Source organism: Typopeltis vanoorti, chromosome 20 (assembly GCF_054136105.1).
Source record: "Typopeltis vanoorti isolate ZY-2024b chromosome 20, IOZ_Tvanoo_1.0, whole genome shotgun sequence".
NCBI classification, from domain to species: Eukaryota; Metazoa; Arthropoda; class Arachnida; order Uropygi; family Thelyphonidae; genus Typopeltis; species Typopeltis vanoorti.
Window position 1 is genome coordinate 3,048,873 of NC_143568.1, and position 14,385 is coordinate 3,063,257.

At 32.5% G+C, this 14,385-nt stretch overlaps 1 protein-coding gene across 4 annotated transcripts in view; it reads right to left on the reverse strand.

The window, feature by feature from the left end:
• The window catches only part of LOC150095195 (PC-esterase domain-containing protein 1A-like), a 150,012-nt gene that overhangs the window by 20,599 nt on the left and 115,028 nt on the right, over positions 1-14,385 (reverse strand). For 3 of the 4 annotated variants that reach the window (XM_090410347.1, XM_090410346.1, XM_090410348.1), the window contains exon 6: positions 6,852-7,030. In XM_090410347.1, coding sequence (XP_090266473.1) covers positions 6,852-7,030 — 179 coding nt within the window. The remainder of the gene's footprint in view (positions 1-6,851; positions 7,031-14,385) is intronic. The other variant, XM_090410349.1, reaches the window with a different exon arrangement.

Genomic DNA, 14,385 nt, shown 5'->3' on the forward strand with positions numbered 1-14,385 from the left:
TTATAATCTACATTTTAGTTTCTAAACATATTGCTGTACCTTTTCTTGACATACCAGACAAGTTAACATTTTATTTAAAAAATATTAAAATAACAACACATAATAATTCCATGCATGTGTGTGTGTAAATACACATGCACGCGCACACACACACACACATACACACACAAGGTATATATATATTTAAATACTGCTCTGCATAACATACAGCAACTATTTACATCCAAAAAAAAAAAAAAAATGTGCTACAAACAAGCAGAAGCACAGAATAGCATGCTATTTGCCAAATTGGTTATAAAGGAGTGTTGTTCCCACAGGATTCGTTAACTGAGGTATTAGTAGTGTTTTGGCTGATTTCTCTCTTCTTTAATATAATGATTCATTTAATATATTCAGCCAATTGAATATTCATTCAAATAGCTCCTCATAGTACTAGATTTGCTTATTCTATTATCTATTTTTATTTAATTTCCAATGTTGTCTATGAAATATTTTAAAATATTAAAAATATTCCTATAGAATATTTTAATTATTCTATAGGTTCTCCACTCAGAATACACTTGTTTTCTATATTCATGCCTATTTTTATGGTCTGTGTTTAATGCTGATTTTCATACAAAAAAAAAAAAATTTTTTTTTCAGATTCCTAAAGACTTTTGTATTTATTTAGCCATATATCATCTGCATGAAATAAAGAACTGAGTTACTTCAATTTCGATAGCATGTTTAGTGTCACTTTTTTCCCCTTCATAATGGAACCCATACACATGATGAATGAGAAGGAGAAATGAGAAGCAGCCTTTTTTATAAACCTGATTTATTTCCTACATCTTGTACCGGATTTACTTAAAAGTGGAGAATCATATGCATAAAGTAAAGAGCATCTCAGCTGAAATGTATCTTCATAGACACTTGATTTCATAATGTGATTAATAACATTGGAGATAGCATGCACCTTTGTCTCATGATTTAACATCAAATCATCTTCCTGTATCTCTCAGTTTCAATTGCTAACCCTGTAACTTAAATACTACTCAGCATATGTCTCATTTACATTATATAAAGTGCAGTATTGGGAACAGTTTTTTCTCTTGATCCCTTTTACAGATCTACAAAAGTTAAATACAAATTCTTGTTATATTCCCACAATTTTTCTATAATTTGTCAAAATTCAAGTCAAAATCTGATTCTGACAACCCCTATTTAGATTGTATCGAGATTGCTCTTCAATTTTCTCTCCCACAAGTTTTCTTAGCCTCTACTCAAGTATGCTTGCATAAATCTTACCTTAAAGAGATGTAGTTTCCTTTTGATTATTTTCTGGATCAGGTTTTCTTTTGGTTGTATTCGTCTGTAGATTTCCTCGTTCACTTTCTGGATCCAGCTTATTCTCAAGATCTTTCTATAGCACTTCCTCTCAAATGCTATTATCCTCCTTTCAGATTCTCTCAGGAGTACCCAGGCTTCACATTCATAGAGCACATGCAGTAGGGAAGTTCCTTTGTATCACCCCCCCCCCCCCATTTTTATAGGTGATTACCATGAAAGCTGGAATTCATCTGGAATTCAGTGAATTACACAGCACAGACCTGTAAAACTTTTATATCCTCATATGAGCATTTCTGATCATATGAGAATATATTTGGCTCCTTCTATCTCCAGTACTGATATAAGCTACTTATTGCATTCTTCTGTCACAGCTTGCTTCATTTAAAAATCTTTTCAAAGTAATTACTCCAGACCTAAGAATATACCTTCAGTTTCTATGTTAGCTTTATGATTCTTCTATAGTTCTCTTTCCTCAATTTCTAAGCCCCCCCCCCAAAAAAAAGTGGGCTTTGATTATGAATTTAAGCCTACTTTGTTTTATTATACAGCATATTGCTATTTTATTGTAATGAATTCCACTTGGACTTTTCATGTTATTTCACTGTTCTGAGTGTGATGCTACATACCTCACACATGTATTAGTGTGATGTTACTATATATTCCTTGTATTAAATCAACACCACTCTGAAATAATATCTATAATAATAATAATACCTGAAATTGCTCCATTCTTCTATAATATTATTTGATTGATTGATTGATTTCACTATAACTATTTCATTACTTATGTCACAGATTAACTTTTTGGTTATCTCTCTTTTAAAATTCACACTACTCCATTAATAACATTACAGTGAAAAATTTTACCAATTAAATCTTGAGCTAAGTAATTTTAAGGAAAGCTAATTATAAATGTTTAAGTTAAGTTTAATGTAAATCAAGTTGTCTGGTATTAACTGACCAGCAACACCAATAAATCTATCAACTTTAAATTATTAAAACTTTTTAATGCACAGCTTATAATGGGATCAAAATCAGATAAAAGAAAATATGCAAGACATGAAGAACCAAAAATATGAGATAAAAAGATATAAACTAGAAATGTGGACAAGAATATGAATATGATTCCAATAAAATATTAAATTATACATATAAAAACTAGGTGGAGGGGGAATGACAACATGACAACTGAAAATGATAGTGCCTTGGCCATTTCAAGGCAATGTCATCAGATTACAGAAGAAAGGAAAGAGGAGGGAAAAAGCAAATGAAGTTACTATTAATTTCATGGTAACTTCATCCCCACTGTTTTTGAGCAAAATAAAATAAACAAATTAGGCTATTCCATATGTCCAATTATCTCACAGACACACATCACAACAGCTCCTTCATCAAAATACATCTTCCATATGATGAAATCATTTTTCAAAAATTTTAAAGTTATGATCAAAAATACAGATGAAGTTTTCAGCAATATTAAAGAAGAAACCATTTTACATGTTATACTTTTTTTTTTATGCTAATGCTCTACATACTAATAATAATGTTCTCAAACAAAATAAGTACAATCAGACATCATTCACACGCTGCTTATAAACAGCTAAAACTTTTGACATATCCTCTCACTAATTAATATAATAATTTCAGCAATTTTTTTTAAATAAAGATCCGCATGTCTGAACACATTAAAGACATCGAAAAAAAAGAAGAGAACATAAATTAGGCCTGGCATTCCACACAACCACTACTTTGATCATCAAGTACTTTGACAACAAACAAAAACATTGTATACTGATCGTAATTGTTTTGAAAGAAAATTTAAAGAAGCCTTGCTAATGCTTAAGATCTCTACAAAATGTAATAAAAATCAAATCTTAATTTTACATCAAGTATGGTCTGCTTTCATCAAAAATTTAACTGCTACGGACCTAGGATATAACACACGTGATACCACAGAATATGATAGCAACAACTGGCAATGTTCCAACAGGCATACAGTAACAAATTTACCAATTGTATTCTGGTTTATCAATTATATGTTACAGTTGTGAAGTTATCAAAAACATCTAATATGTGTAATTTATTGTTAATAAGCATTTTTTGTGTAAAACTTATTTACCAGTACCCCTGATAATGTAAATCTTATGAAAGTTGACAGGGTTTTAATTGCTTATTTTTAACCCGGTGTTAGTAAGGTGGAGTGTCACAGACCCCCAGAGATTTTAAATTGACTATAAGTTTTATTCAATGCAGGCAGTGAGGCATACAATCTGTCTGATTAAGATTAGGATGGTGATGGTATAGGACTTCACACAATTCAGAAAACAGACAACCAAATTTGAACCTACTGTAATCTAGCAGCTTAAGGGGCAAAGAACTGTATAACTGAGAGGAGACCTCCACAAAGCCTTTAAAGGAATGTAGAACTGACCAGGGCTTCTGACCTAATGTCCAATCCGCACTTTCTCGTGGTGCACTCTGTTAGGTATCTACCTGGATACAGAACGAACGAGGATATGGTATGAAGGTCAGCAATAAAAAGACAAAGACATTGAAAATAGGCAGAAGCATTGAAAATATCAATTGCATTGTGAATGGAGAACTTATAGAACAAGCGAAACATTTCAGCTACTTAGGCACGATTTTTAGTGAAGATGGTAAATTAAATATGGAAATAGACAACAGAATCAACAAAGCTGGTATGGTAGGAAGTCAACTGAATAAATTTATATGGAATAAGAGAGAAATAAGTCAAAACACTAAATTAGCTGTATACAAGACAGTGTTCAAACCACTTTTAACTTATGGATCTGAGAGCTGGGTTAGAAGTAAAGCACTTGACCAAAGACTAGAGACTGCTGATATGAGTCCTGAGAAAGAATAGGGACATGAACTGATGGCATCAATGGCAATATCATATTAAAAATGAGAATATTAGGAAAGAACTTGACATTGTTAGCATCCAGGAATGTGTTAACAGAATTAATCCCAGGTGTTATTGGTCACTTAAACAGAATGGGAGAGGAAAGATTAGCAAACCAAGTGTTCTCTGCCAGGTTGGCAAAAAAAAAAAAAAAAAGACCCTGAGGAAGACCAAGATTTAGGTGGATTGATACCATAAAAAATGCCTTAGAAGATAGAAATATAAGATCTGATAATGTTGGAGTCTTGACAGGTAACAGATTGATTTGAAGGAAAATTGTAAATAGGAAGTTAGTAATGATGTATATTTTTTGTGTAGTACTATCATATCCTGTACACCACTTGAGAGTATATGTCAGGAATTTCATGATGATGATGAGAAGCAAGGCTTGAACCATCAAAATTCAAAAATCTTATATAATCGTGATGTTTTTCAATTTTTATAGTAGTAGAATGGCCACTCTGTCCTATGTGGCAAAGATAACAAGAACAAGGTATTTGATAAACACTAGGCAAGGATAAAGGTGATAATGTATCTTTGATGGGTGGTAAGAAGGATCAAAACTTCTGGGCTGGTTTGAAGGTGGTGTACAATTTATATCTACGAAGGGTTATTATTATTAAGTTGAAAGTTTTCCCTTCTTGGATATACCATAAATTAAAGATGCCAAGAAATTGTATAAGCTTGGTTTAATCCTTTATTCAAGTGTAAGCAAACAAAGTTTTCATGTGAAATAACTTCACGACTGGGCAACTCGTATATAGAGGCTAACGACTTCACATCACTTGCCTTAGTATCTCATATTGCAAAGCACATATCCTTACAGACATGTATAATGCTATGCATTATGGGAAGGGTCACTATCCAGATTGGTTTAGACCTTTACTGAGGTCTCATCAGTGGGAGCCAGACCTAGATGTGATACCAAGGTTGAAGTAATGCAGAAGTCATACTTCCATATACAAGTAATCAAAAGGTGTCACACTTTATTACTAAAATATTCTGTAAAGATAGCATCTTTAATTTATAGTATAACCAAGTGGGAAAACTTTCAACATCTATCTCAATAAAGATAGAAACTGATCTGGGTAGTGAGCTTTCTGTATCCATTTAATAGAGGAAGCTTTCTTTTATTTAATTCTTCTATTAGAAGAGACTCGGAAGAAAATTATGTGTGCTCAGTGTACAAGGCTTTTGATAAAAGCAATTTTTGTATAGGATGATGATGACGTGAAAATGCATGGATATATCTGCTTGTAAAGGATGGCTTCCTGTAAACAAAAAATTCAGCAGAATTACAATGAAGCAATTACAATGTAATAAAGTATCCTAAAAAGGGAAGATTGTTGTTAGATTCACATTCAATAGTGAACTTGATGTGAATATATAAGGAGTTAATTTGATCCAGAAAATGAAGTAGTTATGTTTCAGAGCGAGACCAGATTGCAAAGATGTTGTCCACAAAAACATAGCCACCAAATGTGAAGTCGAGGAGAAATGGTGTTTGAAATCCGATTCTCTAAATTCTTCATAAAATAATCAGCCAAAGAAGATAATATAGGACTATCCATTGCAGTAGCTTTGTTCTACTGAAATTATTTATTATCCCAAGTAAAATTGCTAGCATTATGTTAAAAGGATCAGCATACCTTACCTTAAAGGAATATCTGAACAAATAGCAAGGACCCTTCACAGACATAATTTGTATACTAACTTCAAACCAGCCCAGAAGTTTTGATCTTTTTTAATGATAAGATACATTATCACCTTTATCCTTGCCTGGTGCTTATCAAATACCCTGCTCTTGTCATATTTGAACAGAGTGACCATTCTGCTACTATAAAAATTGAAAACCATCACGATTATATAAGATTTTTGGATTCTGCAAGTTCAAGCCTTGCTTCTCATACCATTGACCCTAGATACAGAGTTCACAGGAACTGTACCAAGATGCTAGTCTACAGGAGGTTCAAATTTTATTATTTATTTTTTTAATTGTGTGAAGCTCTATACACCATCCTAATCTTAATGGGACAGACTGTATGCCTATTTCTAAGTTTTGGGAAGTGATTGCTGCTATTGTTTATAATTTTTTATATTTTTATGTATTTATTATTTTTAAATTAATTAATTATACATCTATTCCCACATCTCTGAACTCTAGTGTTTCCTCCTACTGGAGGGCTGCAACCGAGATGTGATATTATACACGACTCGTTCTTGTATTCAGAATTTAAATGTTACCAGTTTTTCTGTCCTCTCCCTGAAAGAATCTCATGGCATATTGCTCAAAATATATAGAAATAATAAATTATATTTAGTTTTCTCTTACATGTGTGAAACTGTTATTCAAAAAATATAGTACGATTTTATCTTTCCTGTCAAAAAATGTTTAGGTATGTTTTTGGAATCTCTTTGAAATAAAACTTTTATATTTTAAAATTAATAGCTTTATTTAAACCCTGCAAGACAGTTATACAGTAGTTCCATTTCAAATAAGCTTAGCTAATCAATTATGATTAGCTTCAAATATCATATGAAATTTTATATTTCAGTAATCATAATTATGGCAAATAGAAATTATATATATAATACACACACACAATACCTATGTGGAAGACAAATTCCCCATGCTAAGGAGATATGGGTGAGTATAAGATTAGTCATGTGGCGAACAGCAGGTGGTTCCCAGTGAATTCCATCCTTGGCACGTAAATGAAGTTGCATCATAAGATAATGATGAACATCCAGAACATCAAAACCATAAGAAGATACTATCTAATGTGAGAGTTTAAACAAAAAAATTAAATAAGAATCAGACACAACTTCATAATTAAAGAACTAGTAATGATGACATTATTTCATAGCTTCATTACCCACCCAAAGCAATCAAGTCAAATCTGCTGATATCAGATAAATGAACAAAAATGAAAGCTAACATTATATAAGATTTTCATATATTATACACTACATGCATAAGAAAGGTAAATAAGAATATGGCATGTGCTATATACACCTTAATACTATAAACAATATTCAACTTCAGAATGAAAGGATTAGGTAAGAATATGTAGATCCACAATATCTTCCTTAAAAAACTGATCTGATACAATGATTTTAGTACTTCAAAAATTCAAGGACCTCAATCTGAATAGGAAGAATTTAGAAATTAAAATCAGCTCAAGTTTTTTATACATTTAAAGTACAAAGAAAAGGAGGGGAATAAGAGGAATTATTAAATTTAATGGTCCCAGTAAATGATAGCAATGAATTCCAGTTTTATCTCAAAAATAGTTCAATATCTAAAAATTATTCATTAGAAAATCTGTAAATTTCATATAACCATAATACCTATAATGCATATTTTAATTAGAGATTCTTTATGTAGAATAATGCTATAAAAGACTTTGCTAAAATCAAAATAAATCATAGTATGATTTCATTAAGAAGAAAACAGTTTTTAACAGATCTGCTTATTTTTTTTTTTATGATGAAGTCACTAGATAAATAGACCATTGTAATGATTGTGATGACTTCATCATAAAAAAAAAAGTAAGCAGATCTGTTAAAAACTGTTTTCTTCTTAATGAAATCATACTATGGCATGCTTAACAAAGTGATTCCTATCAAGCATATTCTCGATACAATTCCTAATTTTTCATTATTTAGTTTAAAGATCTGGGGTTTGAATTCTGTCTAGGATACAAAGAAGAACCTTTAGTGGGACTTTTCAACTGAAGACGAGTTAGCCAGTCTCATATGGAGGTGATAGGGCTTTTCTGCGGGTAAACTCAGGATTTTTATCCCACAAAACAGGCAAACTGGGGAGAAGAACTCATGCAACTGACAGCCATAACCACTAAGCTGATAGGATTAACCATTCTATCAGAATCCCAGCAACCGGCCATGGCATATATAGACGTCGAACTTAATCTGGATATGATTCTGCAACACCTGTTGAATAACATGGATAAGGAGTGCAATTTGGTCTCACTATTTCATCCAACTCGGCCGGTAGCACGGTTAATTAGGTTTTAAAAAATTAACCTATCATGACAAAATAACTTGGTCATGATAGGTTAATTTTTAATTTTAGCCTGCTGTCCTTTGTAGGAATTTCATTTCATCCTTCTCTTGGTAATTAAAATCAATTTGTAAAAGTTTAATCTACAGTGGAACACTTCCCAGCCACATTCTACCTCATGTACTTAACATTACAACAGTACCAAGTGGGATGAACTCTGACTTCTCCTCCATGATCAGACTACCATTTTTGTTCTCCAGATCAAAATAATTGCTCCAGTCAAGTTATCAGATGTGATAACTGATCAAGAAAATAGAGTGGAGAAATTCTTGCCTATTTGTTATGTTACAAATTCTGCAATATCAAATGTGGGATTATATTTTTAAAAAAACTCCTTTTAGTTACTGAAACCATAAATTTATGCAAGTTTAATCTCCAGGGAAAACAAAACCTTTCTTTCAACTGCTTGCTACTGCATGTAATGTTCTTTGGCAGTTCAATGGTACCAAGGGGGATTTGGACTTGTCCTTTTCATGATTGGACCATCTTTACCCTCCAGATCCAAATACTTGTTTTTACAAGTTATCAGTGTGGATAACTTGACTGAGTTAACCACACTACCAGCCAAGACGTTAAGGTTATCATGGATGCGAAGTACATATTAAAACTGTAATACCATTGATATTACATTGAAATATATGATGGATACAAAGTATATGAGGGATGCATATTTGATCCATAATGGCCAGTAAGGTAGTTAACAGAGTGGGGAAATGTCTTCATTTACGACTTCAATCAGACTGCTTTGTTCTATTGAGGAGTGTATTACAAGGCAGTTAAAAAGGAGGCAAACTGCAAGTGGTTAGGATTCTTTTTTTTTTTTTTTTATTCACACCATAAATAATAACACATTATTACAGGATACTGTGATAGTAATAACTTTTTATGTAGTACTAACTTCCTATTGACAATATTCCTCCAAAATATCTGTTACCTCAGGATTCCAATATTATCAGATCATATGCTTCAGTTTTCTAAGGCACTTTTGACTGCAGCAATCCACCTAGATCTTAGTCTTTTTTCTACCATTAAACACCTACTTTGCTAACCTTTCATTTCCCATTCTCTTTAAGTGACCTTAGGTTAGCTCCACTCACACATTCCTGAATGCTAACAATATCAAGTTCCTTTCTAATATCTTCAATTTTTAATATGATTTTGCCATGTGTTTACTTCCCAGAATTTTTCTCAGAACTCTCATACCCAGGGCTCCAAAAATCAACTAGGCTAGTTATCAGAGACAAATTGAGAGTGAATTTTCAGCTAGGTTCTAAATGCATTCTAAATATATTATTTTCTTTGCATAATTTATCCCCCCCCCCATTTTAAAACATCTTATTCACTGTAAAGTTATTTGATCAGGGGAGGTTGTCAATGGATTTATTAAAGAAGTCTTATTTCTAACACCAGGAGATAGCATTTTTATGTAATTATAAAGGAATTAACTTATTAAATTAATTTAGCCAGTATTAAAATGAAGTGTAGTTATTGTTGATCAAAGACTACAGTACTTAAACAATTTATCGATGCTTCTATGGATATCTCAAACGAGAATGAACCTGTACATTATTATTAACGTTTTTTTGATACATAAATAAAATCTGGAAACTGAAAGATGCATTTATTACTGTAATTCTGCTGTAAACTACAGGGTACTGTGATACATTAGAGAGTGAAATGAACAAGTTATTCTTGCCTCAGTAGCCCATAATGCACAGCACATTCCCTTTCAGGTCAGGAAACAAAACCTGCATGTGAAGTATCTTCATGGTTAGACTACTAACGTGAATTCAACAATTACTATATACAATTAGCCCAGTCATGAAGAATCCTTATGAACACAAACTGTTCGCTTATGAAGAACTTGCACAATTGATTAGTAGGTGCTGGAACATATGTTTCAATGGTATCAATCTGAACGTGACTGTTTTAAATTCTATTAAAGATGTCCCCTTTGTTGCTGAAACAGTAGCACAAAATTATATACTTTTTACCAGAATTCACCAAAAAAAAAACCCTGAAAGGATTGGGAAAAGTAGCAGTCATCTTACAAACAAAAATCCCAAAGTACTAGTCAGTAAGGTGGATATCTAATACAGCAGGCAATGCATTTGGAAGAAATAGTAATGGAAAAGGAGACGATGAAGCTGCAATATCAAGGCTTGTTAAAGAAAATGCAGATATACAATCATATTCAGATAATGCATGCAGAGAGCTATTCCAGTATTGAACAAAAAAAATCTAATAGATGGAGCAATAATACATTTAAAAGCTATCTCAAATTTATGTAGCTTGATGATCTGGAAGATTTTGAGAAAAAGAAAGTAAAATAAAGTAAAATTTTAGGTAAATATTTCATTAAATAGTTTGATGATAATGAAGAAATAGTTTCAGTAAATTTGATGAACTAGCAGAAATCAGTTCAATGCTATGGAGAAGCACATTCAAACATACAAGATCCTTATAGAAGAACAATGAGTAATAGGTTATCATTTTTCTCAAAACTGCTTGAAGTTGTATACTAACAAGTACATCATCATGTGAATAAAGTTTTAGTCAAATGAATCTAATTAAAGGGAAGTTAAGATCATCACCGAATCCTTCTACCCTGGATATGATTTACTGATTATACATATGAATGGCCCCTCTCTGAAGAACTTGATTCAAGAAAAGACATACTGCAAGACATTATGAAGCCCTTACATAAATGAACAGTAAGTGTTAGTGGCATATACTGAAAGGAAATGATATTTCTGTATATTTATTTATGTAATATGTAGTAAGAATTAAATAATGTGTTACTTTATTTTGTCATTAGCATTTAGATTTTTTTTAAAATATCACTTATAAAGTAGACTGATACCTCGTCTACTTTGTAAACTTTTTGTGGCTAGTAAATTTAAGTTTTATTTCTGGAGCCCTGATTTAGACCCAGGGGAGTTTTTGATGAACTATTTCATTTCTAGCTCAGTTCTCAGATTCTTAAGTTAAAAATTGGTATGATTATTATATTTAGTTTAGCTACTTTAGTGTTTGGCCTAATTTCTTTTAGTTGAGTCCCTATCAATACTAGCTCTTTGCTTATATTTTGTTGATGATTTTCATATTTGTCACCTTCACTAAAAATTATGCCTAAATGCCAAAATGTTTTACTTGTTCTTGTTTCTCAATCAGAATGCAGCTGACATTTTTTGTTTCTGCCTATTTTTCTAGGCAGTTTTTTTTTATTGCTGATTTTTCATACCAAATTTGTCAATAGCAATTTTTTTTTTTTTACAACAGCAAATCAATTAAATTAATTGTTCGGACCCAAAAGATGGTGAACTATGCCTGGGCAGGACAAAGCCAGAGGAAACTGTGGTGGTCTGCAGCAGTTCTGACGTGCAAATCGATTATCAGACCTGGTATAGGAGCGAAAGACTAATCGAACCATCTAGAAGCCTGGTTCCCACCGAGATTTTCATGATTCTCATGATAGCTGGCACTCGAAATTCTCGAGTGCCAGCTATCGTGAGGGAAACAGTTTCATCCAGTAAGGCAGTGGTTCTCAAACTGCAGGGAGTGACCCCCAGGGGAGGGGGAATAGCTTGAAGGGGGAGAGGGCACGGCATACTTTCCTACAGATAAAAATTAAAACTGCCCTAAATCAGTTTTAAAAATAACAACAAATAAAAATACAGAAAGAAAAACTTTTGATGATACAAGTTTTATTGGAAAGGAATTCCCAACTTTGAGCCAAAAAGCATTGAAGATCCTTATTCCTTTCGCAACAACTTATTTATACGAGAAAGGCTTTTCTGCTTTGAAGTCAAAGTATTGTTCAAACTATGGGGATATTGTGCGATATCCCCATAGTTTTGGTCTATGGGGGATAACACACAATAAAACTGTCTATAAGCTGTTCTAAATTTAAATTATAAGCTATGTCTGCCTCTATTGATATAGTTGCTGGACCAAAAAATCTTTCTTGGGTCACTGCTGTTCGCAAATAATTTTTAATCAGTTTAAGCTTGGAAAAACTTCTTTATGCACTTGCTACGCTAACAGGAATTGTTAACAATATCCTTAGGGCAGTGGTTACGTTGGGATAAATTTCTACAAGATTTTGGTTTTATATATATATATGATAGAATTTGGTGAGGACCACTTTTCTCTTGTATTATTTTTGAGAGAATTTTTAATTCTTCAAATAAATCTATTGCATCTACATCAGATGTTTTGCCACCCAAAGCAATTTCCAAGTCTTTACAATGTTTTAATATTTCATCCGAACTCCAGTTATGTAAATTATTTATATTATATAAAAATTCAAATAGATCATTGTGTGATCTCAGCTGTTAAAATCTATTTTGCAAGCTATTTATAGCTGCATCAATTAAGACGTTAAAAACATTAACTCCGAAAAGTTTTTCTGGGGTCGCTTGCGGCTCATCATGGTTTCATAGGAAAACATTTTTCTTTTTCTTATTATTCTTACATGAGGAAATTCCGGAGGGGTGGGGCTTTCGAGTCTTCAAAATTCAAGGAGAACTGGCCTACCAGTCCGGAATTCAGGGGGAGACACCATAGGCATCAGAGCCCCACCCCTAGTATATATATATATATATATATAAAAAATTGGTATGCAATACTTAATGGATTTTTGAGTTTGTATTCCTTAAATAGCAGAATTTTAATATTGGAAGAGAGTCACCCAATTTTTCAGTCTTTTTAAGGAAGCATTTTTCAAAATGTGGTCCATGTGATTTTCCAGATGGGCTGCGAGGAAATTTTACTAGTAAATACATATAGTATTTTTTTTTTTTTTTATCTTAGACTTTAAATGGTTCTACTGGTTAAGAGGGAAAGCAATAAAGTCATGCTTAATTTAAACATCAGTAAAAACAAACATCATGGCTTCTGAGAATTTAGATCATTTTATGATTGAGGGAGATAAAATAAATAGAGATCATTAAAAGTTACGATTTACTGCAGTCCAGAATAACAAATGATGGTAAATGTGAAGATGAAATTAAAAGGTCATGGGAAAAAAAAAAAAGCAATGTTAAAACTGACAAAAAAGTGTGAGTAGGGTCAACTTAGAATTTTCACAGCAATGGTATTTCCACTAGTGATGTATAAATGTGAAAGTAGGATTAAAAAAGAAAAGCACAGCAAATTGATTCATATGAATTATGGGCATGGAGACTATAAAGAATCTCATGGACTGCAAGAGTTACTAATAAGCTTTTAGAGAGTATAAAGACAGAATGCTCCTTGAAGGCAATGACTGCTAAACAGAAGTTAATGTACTTATTATGTGAGCAGATGAATCATTGAAAAAGCAGTTATGTTAGAGAAGATTAAGGGCATGAGGAGAGGAAGACTGCAAAAGAGCTGGATGGATGACCCAAACTTACAACTCCTGAAAGAAAAGACAAGAAACCAAGTGAGATGGAGAGCCTTTGTTCAGAAGATCACCAAGAGTAGAAAACAACTGGATAACACATGAGCATAATTCGTGTAATTTCAATATAATAATATGTATAATATTTTACAACATGAAAGAGCATATAATATATAAAATCAGTCTCCATTTGTTGCCACAAAATCCTATCCTAATATTTCACTGAAATGTATTAGACTCTGTCTTGCACTTAGGGGGTGGCATATAAAGGTGGTCAAATATGACCTATCGATAAAGGGTGGGGGGTATGGGGCCAGAAGGCCACTAAGTTCTATGCTTTGTTCAAGTGGGCCACAGCCCACTTGAAAAGAAAAATTTGAGAAACATTGTTCTAAGGTTTCAGTGTTTTTGTGTGTAAGTTCTGGAACTAGTAATATTGGACAGGCAGAGAAAGGAATTCCAAGTACAGTGAAAGGCTCTCTCAGTAGTTAGTCAAAAGGGGATGCCTCCAAGATCCCATCTTCCAAAAACTTTTAATTTAGTCTTATTAGCATTGGGAATTAGTGTACCAGTTTTGCTGAATTTTTCCAAAATACCAAAAAAAAAGATGTATACTGAATTGTTATCTCTCCAAGTGCCTACTACATCATTTGCATATGCTAA